General features: G+C 35.3%; 1 protein-coding gene across 1 annotated transcript in view; it reads right to left on the reverse strand.

Moving 5' to 3' along the window:
- The window catches only part of MEI4 (meiotic double-stranded break formation protein 4), a 209,920-nt gene that overhangs the window by 63,766 nt on the left and 125,555 nt on the right, over nucleotides 1-20,599 (reverse strand). Inside the window, exon 4 of the mRNA XM_046004415.1 lies at nucleotides 14,113-14,244. Within this exon, the coding sequence (XP_045860371.1) occupies nucleotides 14,113-14,244 (132 nt within the window). The remainder of the gene's footprint in view (nucleotides 1-14,112; nucleotides 14,245-20,599) is intronic.

Consider the following 20,599-nt stretch of genomic DNA (forward strand, 5'->3'; position numbering starts at 1 on the left):
AATTTTTTCAACACCCAAGAGAACTGAATTTAAATAAGGATGGCAAAATAAGGATACAAACCTACCTTCTCAAAAATTGGGTTCACAGATTATGGAAGCAGATATTAAAATTGATACAAATATATTACCTATAGTAATTTTATTTATATAAAAAAAGTAAGTGGGACAATATACATGAGTTGTAGGTGACAAGTTAAAATATAAACAATGTCAGTGGGTTGCAAAGAAGTACGGTGATAAGTAGTAACAGAAAATACTGCATAATTGATCTTCCAGACAGACTCTGGAGTCAGATTTCCTGAGTTCAGTAATTGGTACTGTGGTGACTGTACCTGTGGCCTGGTTACTCTAATCTTCTAATCCCACTTCTCCTCTTGTAAAATGGAAGAAATACTACTTCATAGTTTAGTTGGGAAATTAAATGACATAACCAGAAAATTAAAATTAGTAGCTATTTTAGACAAAAAATATATGTAAAGGTTTTGGAGAAATATAAAATGTTCAGCATCGTGTTTGCCACATAATAAGGCTCCATAAATGTCTGTAATAGTTACTAGATTTCTCACTATTTTTTATAAAATAGGATCTCTCCTGCATCTGATATACTAGTACATTAGAAAGTGAATGAGATTCATATATATTATATTATTTTATTACACTATATGTTAATTTTGACTTAGTGATTATTTGAAAGCTTTCCATCATTAGAAATTAAAACTGTTTTTCATACAGCTCTTGGTGACACCTTAGTATTCACTATGATAGGAACAAAGAAATAGTCTTTTAAGTGAACCAAAAAAATAATATAAAATTGAGAAAAATTACATTTATTATATTTACTTTGGGTTCAGATTTAAAAAGTTAGATTTCAAAAAATATCTATAATAGCCAAACTATGGAAAGAACCTAGATGTCCATCAACAGATGAATGGATAAAGAAGATGTGGTATATATACACAATGGAATACTATGCAGCCATCAAAAGAAATGAAATCATGCCATTTGCGACGACGTGGATGGAACTAGAGCGTATCATGCTTAGTGAAATAAGTCAATCGGAGAAAAACAACTATCATATGATCTCCCTGATATGAGGACATGGAGAAGCAACATGGGGGGGTAGGGGGATAGGAGAAGAATAAATGAAACAAGATGGGATTGGGAGGGAGACAAACCATAAATGACTCTTAATCTCACAAACAAACTGGGGGTTGCTGGGGGGAGGTGGGATTGGGAGAGGGGGAGCGGGCTATGGACATTGGGGAGGGTAAGTGCTATCGTGAGTGCTGTGAAGTGTGTAAACCTGGCGATTCACAGACCTGTACCCCTGGGGATAAAAATACATTATATGTTTATTAAAAAAAAAAAATTTGGAAGGGGAGGCGAACCATAAGAGACTATGGACTCTGAAAAACAACCTGAGGGTTTTGAAGGGTCAGGGGTGGGAGGTTGGGGGAACAGGTGGTGGGTAATGGGGAGGGCACGTTTTGCATGGAGCACTGGGTGTTGTGCAAAAAGAATGAATACTGTTACGCTGAAAAAATAAATAAAATGGGGAAAAATATATTTTAAATGAGGTATAGTTCACACACAGTGGAATGCTCAGATCTTCACTGCACATTTTAATGAATAGTGAGTGACTGCATACACCCATATACCCACACCCTAGTCCTGCATGCTCCTTTTGCATCAATCCCAGGCCCACTCCCTAAGTCAACCACTACTGCAGTATCTTTCACCGTACGTTAGCTTTGCCTAATTTTAGAACTTCACAGATATTTAATCACACCATATATGTTCTCTTGCATCTGGCTTATTTTTCTTAGCCTAGTATTTTTTAGATTCATCTCTGCTGTTGTGTATATCACTGATTCAATACTGAATTCAGTATTCCACTGAATATGTTTAAGATAACTTGTTCATTAATTCTCCTGTCAGTGGGCATATGAGCTACTTCCAGATTGATACTCAAAATTAAAAATGCTATGTACACTCCTGAGCAATTGTTTATGTCAACATAGCTGTTGAATTGCTCAGCCATATGGTAAGTATATAATTAACTTTCTGAGAAACTGCCAGTCTGCTTTATATTCCCAGTAGCAATTTATGAGTTCCTACAACCCCACCAAAATTTAGTAATGTTAGCCTTTTCATTTTAGCCATTCTGGCCATTATTCAATGTATTTCTCTGATGACTGATGATATTGTGCATTATTCATGTATTTATTGGCCATTAGTACATCTTCTTTTCTGTGTTCAAATTTTTTGCTTGTTTTTATACTGAGTTGTTGATCTATTCTTTCTCAGTTGGATTACCTTAGTAATGTCTAAAATCAATTAGCCATATGTGGGTGGGTCTATTTCAAGATTATCTATTTGGTAAACTCTCTAAGATTTTCTACATTGCTGATCATGTTGACTCTAAATATAGTCTTATGTCTTCCTTTCTAAAAAGCACAGTAGCTTTATTGAAGTGGCTGGGATCTCTAGTACAAGGCCAAATAGAAGTGAAGAGAGAACATTCATACCTGATTTGGGGGAAAAAATATTCAGTCTTTCACTACTGGGTTTATCTAGAGGTTTTTCATAGAAAGAACTTTTATCGGGTTGAGAAATTTCCTTTCTATTCTTACATTTTTTTTTTTATACATGAAAGGGTGGTAAATTTTGCCAAGTGCATTTTCTGCATGTACTGAGATCATAAGAATTTTCTTGATAAGTCTCTTAATATTGTGAAGTATATCCATTGTTTTATGAATATGAAAACATTGCATTCCTGTGATAAATCCCACTTGATAATCACATATTATTCTTTTTATATGTTGCTGGATCCTATTTACTAATATGCAGTAAGGATTTTACTTCTATGTTCATTAGAAATGTTGGTCTAAATTTGTTTTCTTCTTGTGATGTCTTTGGTTTTGATCCTGACGTAATGCTGATCTCACGAGTTATGAAATATTCCCTATTGTCTCTTCTAAAAAGTTTATATAACAGTGCTGTTTTTTTTCTTTAAATGTATGTATGCAGAATTCATTTGGAATTGGAGCAGTCTTTGTGGAGAGATTTATAATTTTAAAAATAATTTATTTAATCAGAGTAGGGTAATTAGTGTCTTCTATCAGTTTTGGTAATTTTAATCTTTCAAGAATGTGTATATTTAATTTTTTAAATTTTATTCATTTCTTTGAGAGAAAGAGAGAGAGAGAGCACAAGTGGGGTGAGGGGCACAGGGAGAAGGAGACTCCCTGCTGAGCAGGGAGCCCAGTGCAAGGCTCCATCCTGGTTCTCTGGGATCATGACCTGCGCAAAGGCAGAAGCTTAACTGATGAGTCACCCAGGTGCCCAAGGAATGCGTATGCTTAATCTAAACTGTTGATTATTGGCAAAGATACTTTCATATTTATACTTACCTAATTCTGTTTTTAACAGGTTTATCAATATATATTACTCTTATTTTTATATTGAAATTTTCTATTTTTCCACTTAGGATTCATGATTTCTTTTAACATATTTAAAATAGCTTTTGGGGCTTGTATGCTAATTCCATTATTTCTGTCATTTCTGGTTCTATTTCTATTAATTGATTTTTTTCCCATGGTTATGGGTCATACATTCTTGCTTCTTCCCATGTTTCAATTTCTGAATGAATGCTAGACATTAATGATATCATGTTGTTGACTTTCGGTATTATACTATCCCAGTGGGCCATAAATCTAGCTGTACATCAGCAAAATCCTTTGTAGCCTTGTTTCTAAGCTTTGTTACAATCACTCTACCATAGTTCTACACTTGATCTTAGCCAAAAGGCCGAGAAGCGATACTCTACCATAGTTCTATACACTATAAATCTAGCACTATAAATCACCATTTGATTAAGTGTAACCTTTTAGGGTTTCTGCTCTATGCCTGGAGTATTAAATAAGGTCTTGCCATTATGGCTGGTTGGAATTTGGGTGGTCCCAAACACTTGTGTGTCATTAGGCTCATGGCTTCTTGGTGGTAGTTCTTCTCTGTGAGGATTTTCTTTGCTTGGCCTTGTGAGGTCCTCCTACACATGTGCAGCTTACTATTTAACAAATAATCAAGAAAGCGTCCGTATAAATTTCATGAGCTCTTCTTCACAATTTTCTTTTCTTCATGATTCTGACCCAGAAATACTACCTACATGAGCACAGCTGAACTTCACTTTCTGCCCCTCCAGTTTAGTGAGACTATTGGGACTTGATTGGATTCCACCTATGCCATAGTCCAGAAAGGTCCTCTAGGCCAAAAGTCAAGGCAATCATGGGGCTCATATCATTTGTTTCCCTCATCTCAGGAATCACAATTTGATACTGCCTTTTTTTTAATATATAAGATTTTATTTATTTATTTGAGAGAGAGAGCAAGCAGAAATAGGAGGAGAGGCAGAAATGGAACCCTGTTCAGCAGGGAGCCCAGCACTGGGCTGGATCCTAGGACCTGGAGATCATGACCTGAGCCTAAGGCAGATGCTTAACTGACTGAGCCACCCAGGAGCTCCCTGTACTGTCTATTGTCTGAAATTCATGAATTCATATATTTATCTAGATTTTTAGCTTACACTGGAGATACTAGCTCTGTTAATAGTAAACTTTCATGACTTTTTTTTTTTAAGATTTTTACTTATTTATTTGAGAGAGAGACAGCAAGAGACAGAATATAAGCAGGGGGAATGGGAGAGGAAGAAGCAGGCTTCCTGCTGAGCAGGGAGTCCAATTTGGGACTTGATCCCAGGACCCTGGAATCATGGCCTGAGCTGAAGGGAAACACTTAATGACTGAGCCACCGAGGTATCCTACTTCCATGACTTTTTAAGTTCTTTTTCAGATGTGCTAAGAAATTATATTTGTTTTAAATAATCAGATATTTTTATGTCTACGCTTTTCAAAAAAAAGACATATGCTTTTTCAAAACCAATCATCTTAATTTGTAAGTTTGGGATACACATTGCTAATATAAGTTGAATGCAGCTAATGCAATAAGGTCACCTTCTGAAATTTATCTCCATGAATCCATTTCAGAAAATGATTGATACTATCATGGTCAATGCATATAGCAATAACCTGTATGTTCGACAAAGACTAAATAAATCAAGAATGTGAATATCATAAGATACTATTAGTCACTAAAAATCGAATTTCCTTAGGAAAACAAAATTATGAAAAGTGCTATGATATGCTGTTACATGAGAAAGTAGAATACAAAACTATGTGCTATATGATATAAATATTTGGGGAAGCAAAAACCTCTAAGTTAAAAAGAAAATTGGAAAGATATAAAATGTGAAGTATGATATTAATATCAGTATTTTATTTATACATTTCTTGCATTTCCATATTATGTGTAATAAATATATACATATTACTCATATCTGAAAAAAATTTTAAACCATTTAAGCCTAACACTCATAGTAGCCATCTAACATACTTATTGAAATAAAGCTTATCTTCTTTTCTTTGTTTGTACATCCTTTCCCGTTTCACCTTACCTTTTCCTGAGTCCCTGTTCTCTTTCTGACTGGTGTCATGATTTCCATATATTGGGTATGCCCCTTTCCTTTCTTTCAAATTTTAATTTCATATTTCCCTGAGCCTACATTTAGATTACTTCAATGTTTCCTCAAATTCAATATATCTAAACTACATTTAGTCTTTTCAGAAACAAGCATTCCTTCCTACTTACCTAATTCTCCTCAATGACATCATTGTTTTACATCTTAGTTTTACAGTATTAATTTTTTCCACTGATTCTCCTCTCCTTCACTCTCTCCTGGAGACCGTTGGATAACTCCCTTTAAATGGAGTGGTTATCTCTATTGCTGCTTGTGGAAGGTTTATTTCTCTGGCAGTCCCAAATAAAGAGCCTCCCTCTATTCTTGCCCTCTGCCCTATGGTCACTCCTACTCTGAATCCATCTCTTACCAGCTTATAATTGAATTTCTGAGCCTTAGATGTGAAGGATCCCTTGGACTGACTATATCAATAGCGATTCTATCACCTTTTCAGAGTTAAAAAGCTGAAAAAAGGATAAAACTACATTTTTAAAATTTAATTATAATTGACATACAAAAGATACTTAGCTTCAGATAGTGATTTGATATTTTTATACATTAGGAATGATCACCATGATAGGGCTAGTTACCATCTATTACTATACAAAATTCTATAGTATTATTGACTATATGCCCTAGGATGTACTTTACATTCCCATCACTTTTATAACTGGATGTTTGTACCTCTTAATCCCCTTCACCTATTTTGCCCATCCTCTCACCCCACTTCATTCTGATAATCATCAGTTTGTTCTTTGTATGTAGGAGTCTGTTTCTGTTTTGTTTATTCATTTGTTTTATTTTTCTAGATTCCATATATAAGTTAAATCATACTTATATGTCTCTCTCTGTCTCACTGATTTCACATCTAGGACCCTCCCTGTTGTCACAAGTAGCAAGACTTCATTCTTTTTTTTTTTTTTAAGATTTTATTTATTTATTTGACAGACAGAGATCACAAGTAGGCAGAGAGGCAAGCAGAGAGAGAGAGGAGGAAGCAGGCTCCCTGCTGAGCAGAGAGCCCAATGCGGGGCACAATCCCAGGACCTTAGGATCATGACCTGAGCGGAAGGCAGAGGCTTAACCCACTGAGCCACCTAGGCGCCCCAAGACTTCGTACTTTTTTAATGCTGAGTAATATTCCACTCTGTGTATATGTGTGTGTATACAATATCTTCTTTATCAATTCATTTATCCCAGATTTCATATTTTGGCTATTGTAAATAATGCTGCAATGAACATAGGAGTACATATATCTTTTCAAATTAGTGTTTTCATTTTCTTCAAATAAATACCCAGAAGTGAAACTGCTGGATGATATATGGCAATTATATTATTACTTCTCTGATGATGTTTTGTGCTGTTATCCACAGTGGCTGGACCAATTTTTATTCTCACCATCAGTACAAGAGGATTCCCTCTTCATGTCCTCAGCAATACCTATTATTTCTTGTCTTACTGATACCATCATTCTGATGAGTGTGAGGTATTATATCATTATGGTTTTGATTTGCCTTTTCCTGATGATTAGTAATGCTGAGTATCTTTCCTTCTCGCTGTTGGCCATCTGTATGTCTTCTTTGGAGAAATGTCTATTCGAATCCTCTGCCCATTTTTTAATTGAGTGTTTTGTTGTTGCTATTGAGTTGTAGGAGTTCTTTCTATATTTTGGATATTAACTCAGCCAATATATCATTTGCAAGTATCTTCTCCCCTCAGTAGATTGTTTTTTCATTTTGTTGATGGTTTCCTTCACTATGCACAAGCTTTGTAGTTTGAAGTGGCCCCATTGTTTATTTTTTCTTTTTTGTCAACCTTACATGAGAAGACATAGCCAAAAGAAAATTACCTATACTGATGTCAAAGCGTTTCTTCCTATATTTTCTTCTAGAAGTCTTATTTCAGGTCTTACATTTACATTTTTAACCACTTGAGATTATTTTTTGTGTATGGTAAAAAAGTGGTCTAGTTTCATTATTTGCACGTAGCTGTCCATTTTTCTCAGCACCACTTATTGAAGAGACTTTTTCCCATTGTATATTATTGTCCCCTTTGTGGTAGATTAATTGATCATATAAGTATGGGTTTATTTCTGGGCTCTCTATCCTGTTCCATTGATGTATGTGTTGCTTTTTAGGCAAGTGCTGTAACTATTTTCATTACTACAGCTTTGTTGGTACAGTTTAAAATTTGGGAGTGTGATACCTCCACTGTTGTTCCTTCTCAAGACTACTTTGGTTATTTGGGGTCTTTTGTGATTCCATATAAATTTTATGATGATTTATTCTAGTTCTGTGAAAAAAAAATTCATTGGAATTCTGAAAGGTATTCCATTAAATCTATAGATTACTTTGTGTAATATGGATATGTTAACAATATTATTTCTTTTAACCTATGAACACAATGTCTTTCCATTTAATTGTGTCATGTTCAATTTCTTTCATCAATGTCTTGTAGTTTTCAGAATACAGGTCTTTTACTTCCTTCGTTAAATTTATTCCTAGATATTTTATTCTTTTTGATGTAATTTAAAAATTTTTTCTTAATTTCTCTGATAGTTCATTATTAATTATAGAAACAACAGATTTTTGTTTATTGATTTAATATCCTACAATTTTACTGAATTCATTTATTACATCTAATAGATTTTTGGTGGAGTCTTTGGGGTTTTCTCTATATAAGTATGTCATCTGCAAATAGTGACAGTTTTACTTCCTCATATCTAGCTTGAATGTCTTTTATTTATTTTCTTGCCTAATTCCTAAAGCTCTGACTTCCTGTACTATGTTGAATAAAGGTGGAGAATGGGCATCCTTGTCTTGTTTCTGATCCTAGAAGAATAGCTTTCAAATTTTTACTACGGAGTATACATGGACTTTATTAGGTTGCAGTGCATTCCCTCTGTACCCACTCTGTTGAAAGTTTTTAATCATAAATGATGAATTTTGCCAAATGCTTTTTCTGTAGCTATTCAGATTACATGACTTTTATACTTTGTTTTGTTAATGTGGTGTATCATGTTGATTGGTTTGTGGATGTTAACTATCCTGAAATGAATTCTAGTTGGCATGGAGTATGATCCTTTCAATTTATTGTTGAGTTTGGTTCACTAACATATTTTGTTGAGGATTTTGCATCTGTGCTCATTAGGGATATTTTTGTAGTGTCTTTGTGGTTTTAGTATCAGGGTAATGCTGGCCTAATAAAATGAGTTTAGAAGTTCTTTATCTTCCTCAATTTGTGTAATAATTTGAGACTATGTATTAATTCTTCTTTAAATTTTTGGTAGAATTCACCTGTGAAGCCAACTCTTCCTAGGCTTTTGTTTGTTGGGATTTTTTCCCCTGAATCACTGTTTCATTACTAGCAATTTGTCTGTTCAGAAATTCTATTTCTTCATGAAACAGAATTTTAGTTTTGGATATATGTGTCTAGGAACTCAGTCATTTCTTCTAGTTTATGTAAATTGGTGTATAATTGTTCACAGTAATATTTCATAACCCTTTGTATTTCTGTGGTATTGGTTGTAATTTCTCCTCTTTCATTCTGATTTGTTTACTTGACCTCTCTTTTTTCTTGATGAATCTGGGTTAAGGTTTGTCAGTTTTATCTTTTGAAAAACCAGCACTTAGTTTCATTGATCTTTTCTCTTTCGGTTTTTGTTTGTTTATTTATCTGCTTATTGATTATCAATATCTATTATCTATTTATCTATTCCACTTATTTCTTTTATCTTTATTATTTCCTTCCTTCTACCATGGGCTTTTCTTTGTTGTTAGTCATCTTATTTTTTTATTGGAGCATGTAGTTCATTTAAATTTAAAGTAATTATTGATAGGTATACACTGATTGCCATTCTCTTAATTGCTTTCTGGTTGCTTTTGTAGTTCTCTTTTCCTTTCTCTGTTGTTCTCTTTCCTTGTGGTTTGATAATTATAGTGTTATGTTGGTATTTCTTTCTCTTTATTTTTTGTGTGTCTGTTACAGGTTTTTGGCTTGTGGGTACCATAAGGTTCATATAGAACATCCTAAGTATTCTGCAGTCTATTTTAAGTTGAAGGTAATTTAACTTGGAACATACTGTAAAAACACTACATTTTTTACCTTCCTCCCCATATTTTATACATTTGATGTGATATTTTACATCTTTTTATTTTGTGTATCCCTTAACTAATCAATATAGATATACCTGACTTAACTACTCTTGTCTTTTAACCTCCATACTAGATTTATATGTGATTAATTTACTACCTTTACCATATGTTTGCTCTTACCAGTGAAATTTTTTATTTCTTAATTCTTTCTTCTTCTCTGGCCTCTTTTCTACTTAAAGAAGTCCCTTTAACAATTATTATAAGATTGGTTTACTGAAAATGAACTCCTTTAACTTTTGTTTGAGAAACATATTATATTTCCTTCAATTCTGAACGATATCCTTGCTGGGTAGAGTGTTGTTGGTTGTAGTGTATTTCCTTGCAGCACTTTGAATTTCATGCCACTCTTATCTGGCCTGCAAAATTTTTACTGAATAATCAGCTGACACTCTTATGGGTGGAAACTTGTATGTAACTAGTAACTGATACATTTAATATTTTACCTTTTTAAAAATTTTTGGCATTTTAATTATTAATATCTTAGAATAGACCTCTTTGACTACATACTTACTGGGACTCTCTATATTTCCTGGATATGGTTATCTGTTTCCCTCCACAGATTTGGGAAGTTTTCAGCTATTATTTCTTCAAATAATTTTCCTGGCCTCTTCTCTCTCTTTTCTTCTGAAATCCCTATAACGTGAGTATTATACCCTTGAAGATATTCCAGAAATCCCTTATCTTATCTTTATTTTTCAAATTCTTTTTTCATTTTGTTGTTCAGTTTGGATGACGTCCACTACACTGTCTTTCAGATTGTTCCTCCATTCTTTTAAATTCTCTAATCTGCTGTTTATTCCCTTTAGTGTATTTTTCATTTTAGTTACTGCATTTTTTTCAGCTCTGATTGGTTCCTTTTTATACTGTCTATCTCTTTTTTGAAGCTCTCATTGTATTTATCCATTCTTCTCCTGAGTTCACTGAGCATCTTTATGATTATTACTTTGAGTTCTTTATCAGGTAGATTGCTTATCTCCATTTTACTTTGTTCTTTTTCTGAGGTTTTGTCTTGTTCTCTCATTTGGAACATATTCTTCTGTTTCCTCATTTTGCCTGACGCTGCTCTTGTTTCTGTGTGGCATTTTGTGGGGCATAGGAATGCAATACTTCCTGGTCATCAGATCTAGGCACTTCAGAGTTGTTCCTTGTGTGGACTCTGTGTGATCCCCAGTAGTTGACTGAGAGTCCCAGCTGCAGCTGCTGTGGGTGTGCTGGTGAATGAGTTTAGTCCCTGGTGTGGCTGGTTGGAAGGCCTGCTGGCAACTGTTGTGGATGTGCTTGTGGGTAAGGCTCTTTCCTCCATCTCTGGGGCAGGAGTTGCTTTGGGGAGTCCTGGACCTGGCCAAGACTGTCCACCATGAACGGCAGGGTGGGAACCACTTTGGAAGAGCAGCTGGCAGGGTAGGTGGGTTTGAGCAGGGCAGCCAGAGAACACTCAGTTGGGTCACCCAGTGCTTTCAAGGTAGATAGAGAATGTTCTGAATGAGCATGGGCTAACTAGCTGGAAGGAGGATAAGAAAAATTGTGCCTGCCAGCACTTCTGTTCCCAGAGGCAGTTCCTATAGATCCCTGCCCCTCCAGTACATGCCCTAAAAGTAGTCAGTAAATCTCCTTCATGTATGGCCCAGGAGCTTTTCAAACTGCTGCCTCTAGGCTGGCTCCTAGAGTGAGTGGGATTGTGCTCAGGCTGTGAAGAACAATGTCAGTTTTCTGTAGCCCTCTGGCTCTCCTGAAGCTAAGCCCTAGTGATTTTCAAAGATCCTAGATTTAAGTCCTACTGATTTTCAAAGCTGCATATTTTGGAGGCTTAGCTTCCTGGTGTATATCCTTGAAGGGTGGAGGTGGTCAATGTGGGCTTCTCTCACTCTTCAGGAAGGACCTCTATGCCTGTTACATCTCTCTCATTTGTGGGTTGCCATGCTGGGGATTTTGGGTCCCAACCAGAATACCTCTCTGCCCCTACCCTTCTTGATGTGGCTTTTTCTTTATATCTTGAGCTGTGTTAAAGTTGTTCTGATAGTCCTCACTTTCTTCTCAGAGAGAGCTGCTCTATATGTAGTTGTAGTCTTTGTGTGTCCACTGGAGGAGGTAAGCTCAGGATCTTCCCATTCTGTCATCTTGATCCCCTTCCTCTGCATTTGCTAAACTACATTTTCTATACTTTCTAGCTGCTATGGTTATGAGTAGAAAGTTGGTTTAGAAACAAATGCACTCACATAGACTTTGTAGTTCAAACTGAATCACATGGTGAGACAGGTACAGCACAGGGCGCACATTTGTCTGTTGTACATTGTGGCAGGACTGTTTTCTGGAAACTATGATGGTAGCAGCAGTTCCTTGATTCAGCAGGCAGCTTCCTAGTCATAATGATAAAGGCATCAATTCCTCTGGTAGCCAAATTCTGCTCTGTCATTATGGAAGGAGTTCATGAAAAGTACAGCCTGAAGTGTCTTTCCTTAGCCCTCTCAACAATCCACAGCTACTTATGCATCCTTTCTGCTTAAAATGGCTGGAGTGAATGTTGTTGTCTACTCAAAGAATACCAAGTAATAGTTTCCTTGTCTTTGTCTTTAAACAACTATACTAACATCTAGATTGGGAATATTCATGTGAAGCATATTAATGCATTATTACCTGTCAAGAATAGTTATGTTGTGTTCTTCTTCTTATTCTTAAGTGATTTTATAATCAAAATACCTATGCTTGAATTATGGCTTTAAAATATGTTGTTTCTGCAATCTTGGTCAAGTTGCTTAACCACTATAAGGTTTGATTTCTTTATCTATATTCTAGGTAAAAAGTACAACTACTTCATGGAGATTTATGAAGATTAAATGAGAATATGTAAATAAAATTTTTTTGTCAGTACTTTGTTATTTTCCACACAAATAATCTGATTTGATCAAAGTCATTTCCCACATTGCTTCCTGTTTTTAAACTCCATGACCTTACCATGTTTTTTAGAATGCTGGGAACCAATTTTAGATATTTTTAAAAAATTATTTATTTATTTATTTATTTTAGAAAGAGAAAGCACACACAAGTGGGAGGAGGGGTAGAGGAAGAGGATATTCAAGCAGACTCCGCACTGAGCACAGAGCCCCATGCAGGGCTCCATCTCATGACCTATGACATCATGACCTAGCTGACACCAAAAGTCATACATTAAATTGACTGAGCTACCCAGGTGCCCCTGGGCATGTATTTTAAAAAATTACACCCAATGCCTCTATATTCTGTCATCTTCTGCTTTTCAAATACATTTTTCAAGTTGTTTCTTTTCCATGAAGTCCTTTCAGGGACCTGCAACCTACCTTGATCAACTCCTTGATGTTGGAGCTCCTACATCCACCAAGTATTTTAGCACTCCACTGTTTCCCAAATTCCCAAATGGATTTTTACTCCTTAATTAACATCAGTAACAATTAGTTGAAAAAAAAAAACCTCACAGAGCACTTAAAAGAGTTTACCATTTGAGAGTCCCTTGAAAAACTGGTGTCTAGATGATTTATCATGTCATTCAGTGACTTCAATTATATTATACAGTATTTTTGGAATATATTGTTAAATGTAGGGAACATAGATATAAGTAATGATTAAATGCTATTTGAAATTACGTACATAATATTTTTTCTAATTAAATTTGTTCTTCTTTACCAAAACATTTCTTCCTGTCTCTGATTTTAATTGTGCTTATTTCTACCACAGAGACGGTAACAATATTAAAACAGTGGACAAAGTGAACACATAATATACCAGAGTCAACATTAAAATATGGGAATGGCTTCTCTTAGACAAGTTTATCAGCATTGATGTGAGAGTTTGCACAGATGAGGGGGCCTAGAGCAAGAGTTTTCAAACTTGGCTACTCACTGGGATACCTAAAGAACTCTAAGAATACTAATACCTGTATCTTAAACCCAGAGACCTCCATTGAATTGAACTAGCATATGGCTTCACAATGGGATATTTAGAAGTTAACCAGATGATTCTCATGAGCAATTAGAAATAAAATCCACTGGTGAGAGGCTTTTTGTACATTTAGCATCCTCTTCCATTCACATTTTTATTACTGTTTTGCTTTAGGAACATGCTGCCCAATTAGAGAGATTTAAGGCCATTCATCTAAGCATTCCTTGTCACCAGTGGCATCCCTGGCATACATGTACATGTAAGGATGATAAGATGGTATTATTTTGAAAATTATTTTCTGAAAATATCTTTGAAATTTTAGTAGACTGTAATCGTATCCACATACTCTAGGAAAAAAATGGTAATAATTAAAATATCAACCCAGCAGGAAGCAGAGAGAGGAGAAAAAGAAAGAAAAGTCTATAGCTGTATTAACTATAGGTAAGAGTTACAGTTTTAGGCTATATATACCTGATTGATGGTACCCAAAACATCAGTGAATCTGTTTACTTCTGATAAAAGCAGAGATATTATAGATTTTCTCAACAAGCTGCAACTTCCCAGGGTTACCAGACTCTGAGAGACATAATGCTGCACCTGAAACTAAAGATAAAAATGAGTAAATTTCTATTTTCTATCAAGTCAGGTCAAAATATATTTAGAGGGCAATTTCTAAGACAAAGATAAATTATGACTACATAAATAATAAAATTTTGTACAGCGGTTAATATTTTGAATGGTATGACAAAGTGCTGAAATGGAAGTTTTAGTTGAAGTATCAAAATAAATAATTATTTTTAGATGATGGACCATACACAGAATGAATAAAGGTAAGACTCTTAAGCCCTTACCCACTAGATATAAGTATAGGGGTGTGTGTGTGTGTGTGTGTGTGTGTGTGTGTGTGTGTAGCGAAAGAATGGAATTTGAAGATGTCTTTTGGAATAGTATTGGTGCACTATGAATCCCACCTCTGCACTGGAGACAGGTGGGAAGGACTTCCTTGTTCTCTATAAGTCAAAAGAGAGGCACTTTAGAGAGAGAAGAAAAAATGCAGGACTAAATTTTCATGTAGGGGCAGCAGAAAATACTCACCACTAAATAAATGTAAAAGAACAATGGGAGACAATAAACTATATCCCATATAATTATTAGGAGAAAGGCCATTTGATTATTAATCACATTAAGGTATGTATAACTCATAGCTGGAACTTCATTAAACAGGTCCCTTAATATATTTTGGAGAAAGGAAGCTTCAGAAATATCTTGAAACAAAGAAATAGCACCTATCTTGTCATGTTCTATAGGTTAAAATCATATTGAGGAGACATTGCTTTTGTATATAAAATGTCTAAACGACAATGTTAAATAATGCCATATGAAAGTAGGAAATGTCACCTGTGTCCTTTAAGAAAAACACTTAACGTAGATAGTTCTCAAATTGATATTTTAATAATATACTTTAAAAGTTAATCAATGACAATAACATAGTGAACACCTTACAGAATTCAACAGAAATTTCTATTATAAATCTGGATATGCACAACTCGTTCTTAATAATAGTTTTCTAAGTCAGCTTGTCAACTCAATCGTAAAACCACATCAATTTATTACCATAGGAAATCAGAATTATTTATCATTGTTGTTTCTCAGTAATGTAACTGGCTAGGACTCACACCCTCTGTAATTCTCCAGTGTCACTTTTTTGCAGATTGTTTACATTTTTGTTTGTACCTGAAAAAAAGAATACCCTTATCTAAGCTCTGAAAAAAATTCTGTTGGCTATTTCACTGATGCCCTAGTTGTTTACTTCCTTTCTTAATATTTAAGGCTTTAGGAGATAAAGAAAAAACTTCACAGTAAAATAAAAGTTACTTTGGAAAGTGAGAATAAGGGGTGCCTGGGTGGCTCAGTGGGTTAAAGCCTCCGTCTTCGGCTCAGGTCATGATCTCAGGGTCCTGGGATCGCGCCCCGCATCGGGCTCTCTGCTCAGCGGGGAGCCTGCTTCCCTCTCACTCTCTGCCTGCCACTCTGCCTAGTTGTGATCTCTCTGTCAAATAAATAAATAAAATCTTAAAAAAGAAAAAAGAAAGTGAGAACAAATTTATGAGGGTAGTCACAGGCTTAGGTCTGTGGACTGTGGACTGCTAACACTGCCTGAGCCAAACCCTAGCTCCATTGCCTATTAACTTGTACTAGCAAGTTACTTAGCTTTTTATATCTGAGCTTCCACATCTGCAAAATTATGATTGTGATGGCACCCACTTCAGTTGTTGTGTATATGAAGTTAGATAGTAAAAATGGTTAACATAGTGCCAGGTACCCAGGAAGTACTCAATAATTGTTACATGTTAATATAATGTAGGTCGATAATAGAAAAGCTTCAAGGTTACAGAAGTTTAATTTATTGAACACTGAAAAGTTAAATAATAAAAATAAAATCTGTTTTTCTAGAGTTAATACAAACCTATTAGAGAACACTGCTCAGAAGAGAAGTTTATCATAAAGACCTTTTCCATAATCTAGATAGAAATTGTTATAGTCTCCCCAATATGACTGAAGTTCATAAGAGAACAAAGACTAAGTGTATAGCTGTTAAGGTAATTTAAATTCTGTTAACATTTTTATAAAAATGGTTTCTGGTCTTCCTTACATTTTAAATGATACTTGTCCTTTTGTAAATAGAGTGGAACTTTTGAAAGAGGCTGGCATGGAAACCAGGGCTTACAAGGTTATAGGAGAGTCTACAGTGGTGAAAACAACACACGTGCCATCTTTTTCTACTCCAGCCCATCTTCCTACATTGCAGGGAAAGGAAGTTAGAAATAACTTTCCCCAGATTCCTGTGAAGTTTGAATTTTGGTATTATTTGAGTTCTGCTAGTCAGAGGTACTCATCTGAGACCCTGATTTAGAAGTGCATTATGGAAGAAGAGAAGCAGGGCAAAGGACATGCATTCTGTTGGTGCAGATTATGGCAGAGGTGACATGGTTCAGATTTATCCTGCAGCTGGTGTAGAGGCTCCCTATGTTTGCAAGTTCTTTTTTTAAAATAATTTTTAAAAATTTTTAATTTATTTGACAGAGAGAGATCAGAAGTAGGCAGAGAGGCAGGCAGAGAGAGAAAGGAGGAAGCAGGCACTCTGCCGAGCAGAGAGCCCAATGCAGGACTCAATCCCAGGACCCTGAGATCATGACCTGAGCTGAAGGCAGAGGCTTCACCCACTGAGCCACCCAGGCGTCCTGCAAGTTCTTAATCCTGGCAGAAGCAGTAGGACCTTGATGGCCCAGTAGTTTAGGAAGTCATTCCTATAAACTCAGCCTCCTCAAATTCCTATAAACTCAGCCAAACCAAATGTGCTTTGATCTATATCTACATATTCCCCTGGAGGATTCACAGAGCCCAGTGCTGACATTTCAGTCTTGAAATAGGCAAAGGTGGAAATTCCTACCACATGCCCAAAATATTTGCTATCTGACCTGTGTTGAAGACAGAAAGATCTTGGATAATGGCAGTGAATTACCACAAACTTTATTAGGGGTGTTTCTACTTCAGTGATACTATTTCAGTTGGAGTTCCTTTCCTGGCAGTCAACACTGCTTCTGATATTTGTTAGGTATTAATCTGGGAATTTTTTTTTTACTATTGCAATAAGGATAAAATGAAGCAGTCTGCATTCACCTAGGGGTCATCATTATACTTCTGCCCTATTTAAGGCCATGTCAATTTGCTGGCTCTGTGTCATTAGTTCATTGGATTTGGATCATCGGAATATTCTATAGGACATCATGCTGGTGTACTGTATGGATATCATGCTGATATGGCAATTGTTTTAAAGGCTCTAGTGAAATACATACATTAGAAGAAAGTAAACCCCAGGATTCGGGTACCTGATACAGTTGGGACATTCTGGATCTGATGCATGTTGAAATACCCCTTCCAAAGTGAAACACAAGTTGCCTTCATATGCATTTTCTATCAGTAATAAAAATATATAATACCTGATGGGCATTTATGGATATTTGAGGCAACATATATTCATTTCAGTTTACCACTTGGATGCACATACTGGGTAAATCATGTCTAAGCATTGAGAAGAGCCCAGAGTTGTATAAAGACCTCTAGATGGTCAAAGTGGAGGAAAAGGCAACTCTGCCACTTGGACCTTAAGACCGATAATACCCGATGTTCTTGGAACTAATCAGTAATTATATGAAGCCTGTTGTTGACCCTAATAAGAAAATCACAAAGAAAAAGCCTTGGTTTGGGAAGAAAGTCAAAACTTTCTTGCATATATATATGCAAAATATATACAGAGAGAAATATATATACACAAATATATATACACACACAAATATACTGTATTATATATTTAATATTTATACATTTATATAAGCAAAAAATATAAATATATATTTAATAATATATTTGTGTATATATAAATATATTTTACATAATTATATCATTTTACACATACACACAAACATACACATACACACAAAACACTATTTGGCCCTACTAGAGAATAAATGACTGCCTCATTATGGGGTACCAAGTAATTATATACCCAAAGCTGTTCATTTGAACAGTGTTACCTAAAGTCAGGTATACACAGCAATACTCCATCATCAAGTAGCTATAATATATATAATGTGTGATTGAGCAGGAAATATAAGTAGAAGCACTGCTTGAGCAGTTAGTTCCACCTAGAATACCACCCCTTTTGTGGTTGAGTTATAGGAAATTTATGTTCTAAGTCTATGACCAATATATTATGTTCTTTCTCTGATAGCCAGAACATTTGAATTCAGGAGCCAAGGTATGAAAGAGACTGGGAACTCTCAATATTACATCTAATGATTCACTGGTAAAGTATTCTTCACCCCTTGTGACATCGGATTCTGGTTTGAGGTCAACAACTTTTATGAACTAGAGGTTGAACTTTCCACCTGGTTATATGGAGTTTTTGTGCCACTCTGCCAATGGCGAAAAGGGGGTTCCTGCGTTGGCTGGAGCAATTGATCTTTGGCTGAGGAAAACAGGAATTTAAAACACAATGGCAGCAGAGAAGGTTGTATTTGGAAGCCAGAAGTTGCCTGGTATTACTCTCCAACTATTCTGAGTAAATAGAAAACTATAGCAAACTCATGAGACAAGACCACTAGAAAGCCAGATCCTTTAGGGATAAAACCCTGGGTAAATTCAACTAATTGACAATGGGAGAATATAACTGGCAGTGGAGAAAGAAAGTCAATACAAATCATGCTTAAAACCACTTAAAACTGATGGCCATTAAGGGTTATTTTTCTGTGTGTGGGGGGTAGGTTATTTTGATAGTGGCTTACTTTATAATTTAGTACATGAATTGCAACAATCAAACTAGAATTGTGATGGAATTAGCATAGGAATGATTATCACATAAAGTCGTATCACATCACATGAATAACTGAGACTTTGAATCCCTCCTTTTGAGAAGAAGTCTATAGATTTTTGTTTCTATAGAGCATTGGTACATTATATCTTCAAAGTACACTGTTTTTGCTATTGGTATTTTGGGGAGGTTTGAATAAGGGAAAAAAGGAATATATAATGTTGCATAAGGAGAGTGATATTCTATAGCAGATAGATTGGAGTATCCATTTGAGTATTCTTCAAGCAAACTTTCTGTGTTAAAGAAGCTAAATATAAAATATACAAAAAATATAAAATATAAATATAAAAAGGTCTATTTTAAGATTAATAGGAATCCAGAAGAAGAAATGGGACAGAATAGGCAGAAAATATTTGAAGAAATAATAGCTGCAAACTTCTTATATTTGGTGAAAGACATAAATGTACACATTCCAGAATCTCACTGAACTCCAAACAATAAGTATGAAAAAAAATTCCTAGGCATATCAGAGCTAAACTCCTGAAAATATAAGACAAAGAGACAAATTTATGAGTAACCAGAGAAAAATGATTCTTTACGTTTAATAAACTTAATTCAAAGAACTGTGGAATTCTCATCAGAAATCATGATAAGTAGAAGAGAATGGATTAATATCTTTACACTGCTGAAAGAAAAAGAAATACCACCCAGCATTCTGTATCTAGTAAAACTGTTCAAGAAGGAAGTAAAAATATTTTCAGATAAAAAGTAAAATTAAGAAAATGTAACCAGTCAAGCCATAGTATAAGAAATGTTGAAACAATTTTTTTCATGCTTAGTATAAATGATACTATGGGAAATTTGAATATTCAGGAAGAAATGAAGGGTATCAAATAGTAACTGTATGGGTAAATTATATTTTCCCCTTAGTTTCCTTAAAACTCATTTGATAGCTTAAAGTAAGAAATACATATAATACTGTCTTGTATATGGATGTGATACATATGACAATGAGAGTATAAGAAACAGAGGCATAAGCCAGTTACCAGTTTATTACCTCTCAGCTCCCAGTTCACCTGTCAAATTATGATCTGCCATAATACACAGCATTCTTTGAGCATCTCTCCTTTACATGAGCAACATACAAGGTTTCTCAGTGGAGGATGCTGAAGGAGCATTGTAGGAGAAAGAGGTTTTCCTCTGTTTCTGGACGTTGCATAGTGAGTGAATGGTATGGGCATGAGGACATATGATGGAGTTCAGCCCTCAGCTGCCCATCCAGAACTTAATGTCTCTTGAAGAACTTTCAAGCTTAGCCTGGCCTGGCAATAACCCTCCCAAGATCCTCTCTACATAGAAACTGGCAACCTGAAGTCTTTTTGCCCACACTAGCAACTGGACTGCTACAGGCATCAGGGTGTCTCACCTGCAGCCCAAAATGTTCCCACCAAGAAGCCATTTTCCTTATGGCTTTCCTGTGACCTGGAGGTTCAGTCTCTCTGCAGCCTTCACGTCCTCTGGACACTCACTCCACTGAGTACTGATAACGTAAATCCTGCTACATAAAAATGCAACACACTGACATTT

This window comes from Meles meles, chromosome 5 (assembly GCF_922984935.1).
Source record: "Meles meles chromosome 5, mMelMel3.1 paternal haplotype, whole genome shotgun sequence".
In the NCBI taxonomy this organism is placed as follows: Eukaryota; Metazoa; Chordata; class Mammalia; order Carnivora; family Mustelidae; genus Meles; species Meles meles.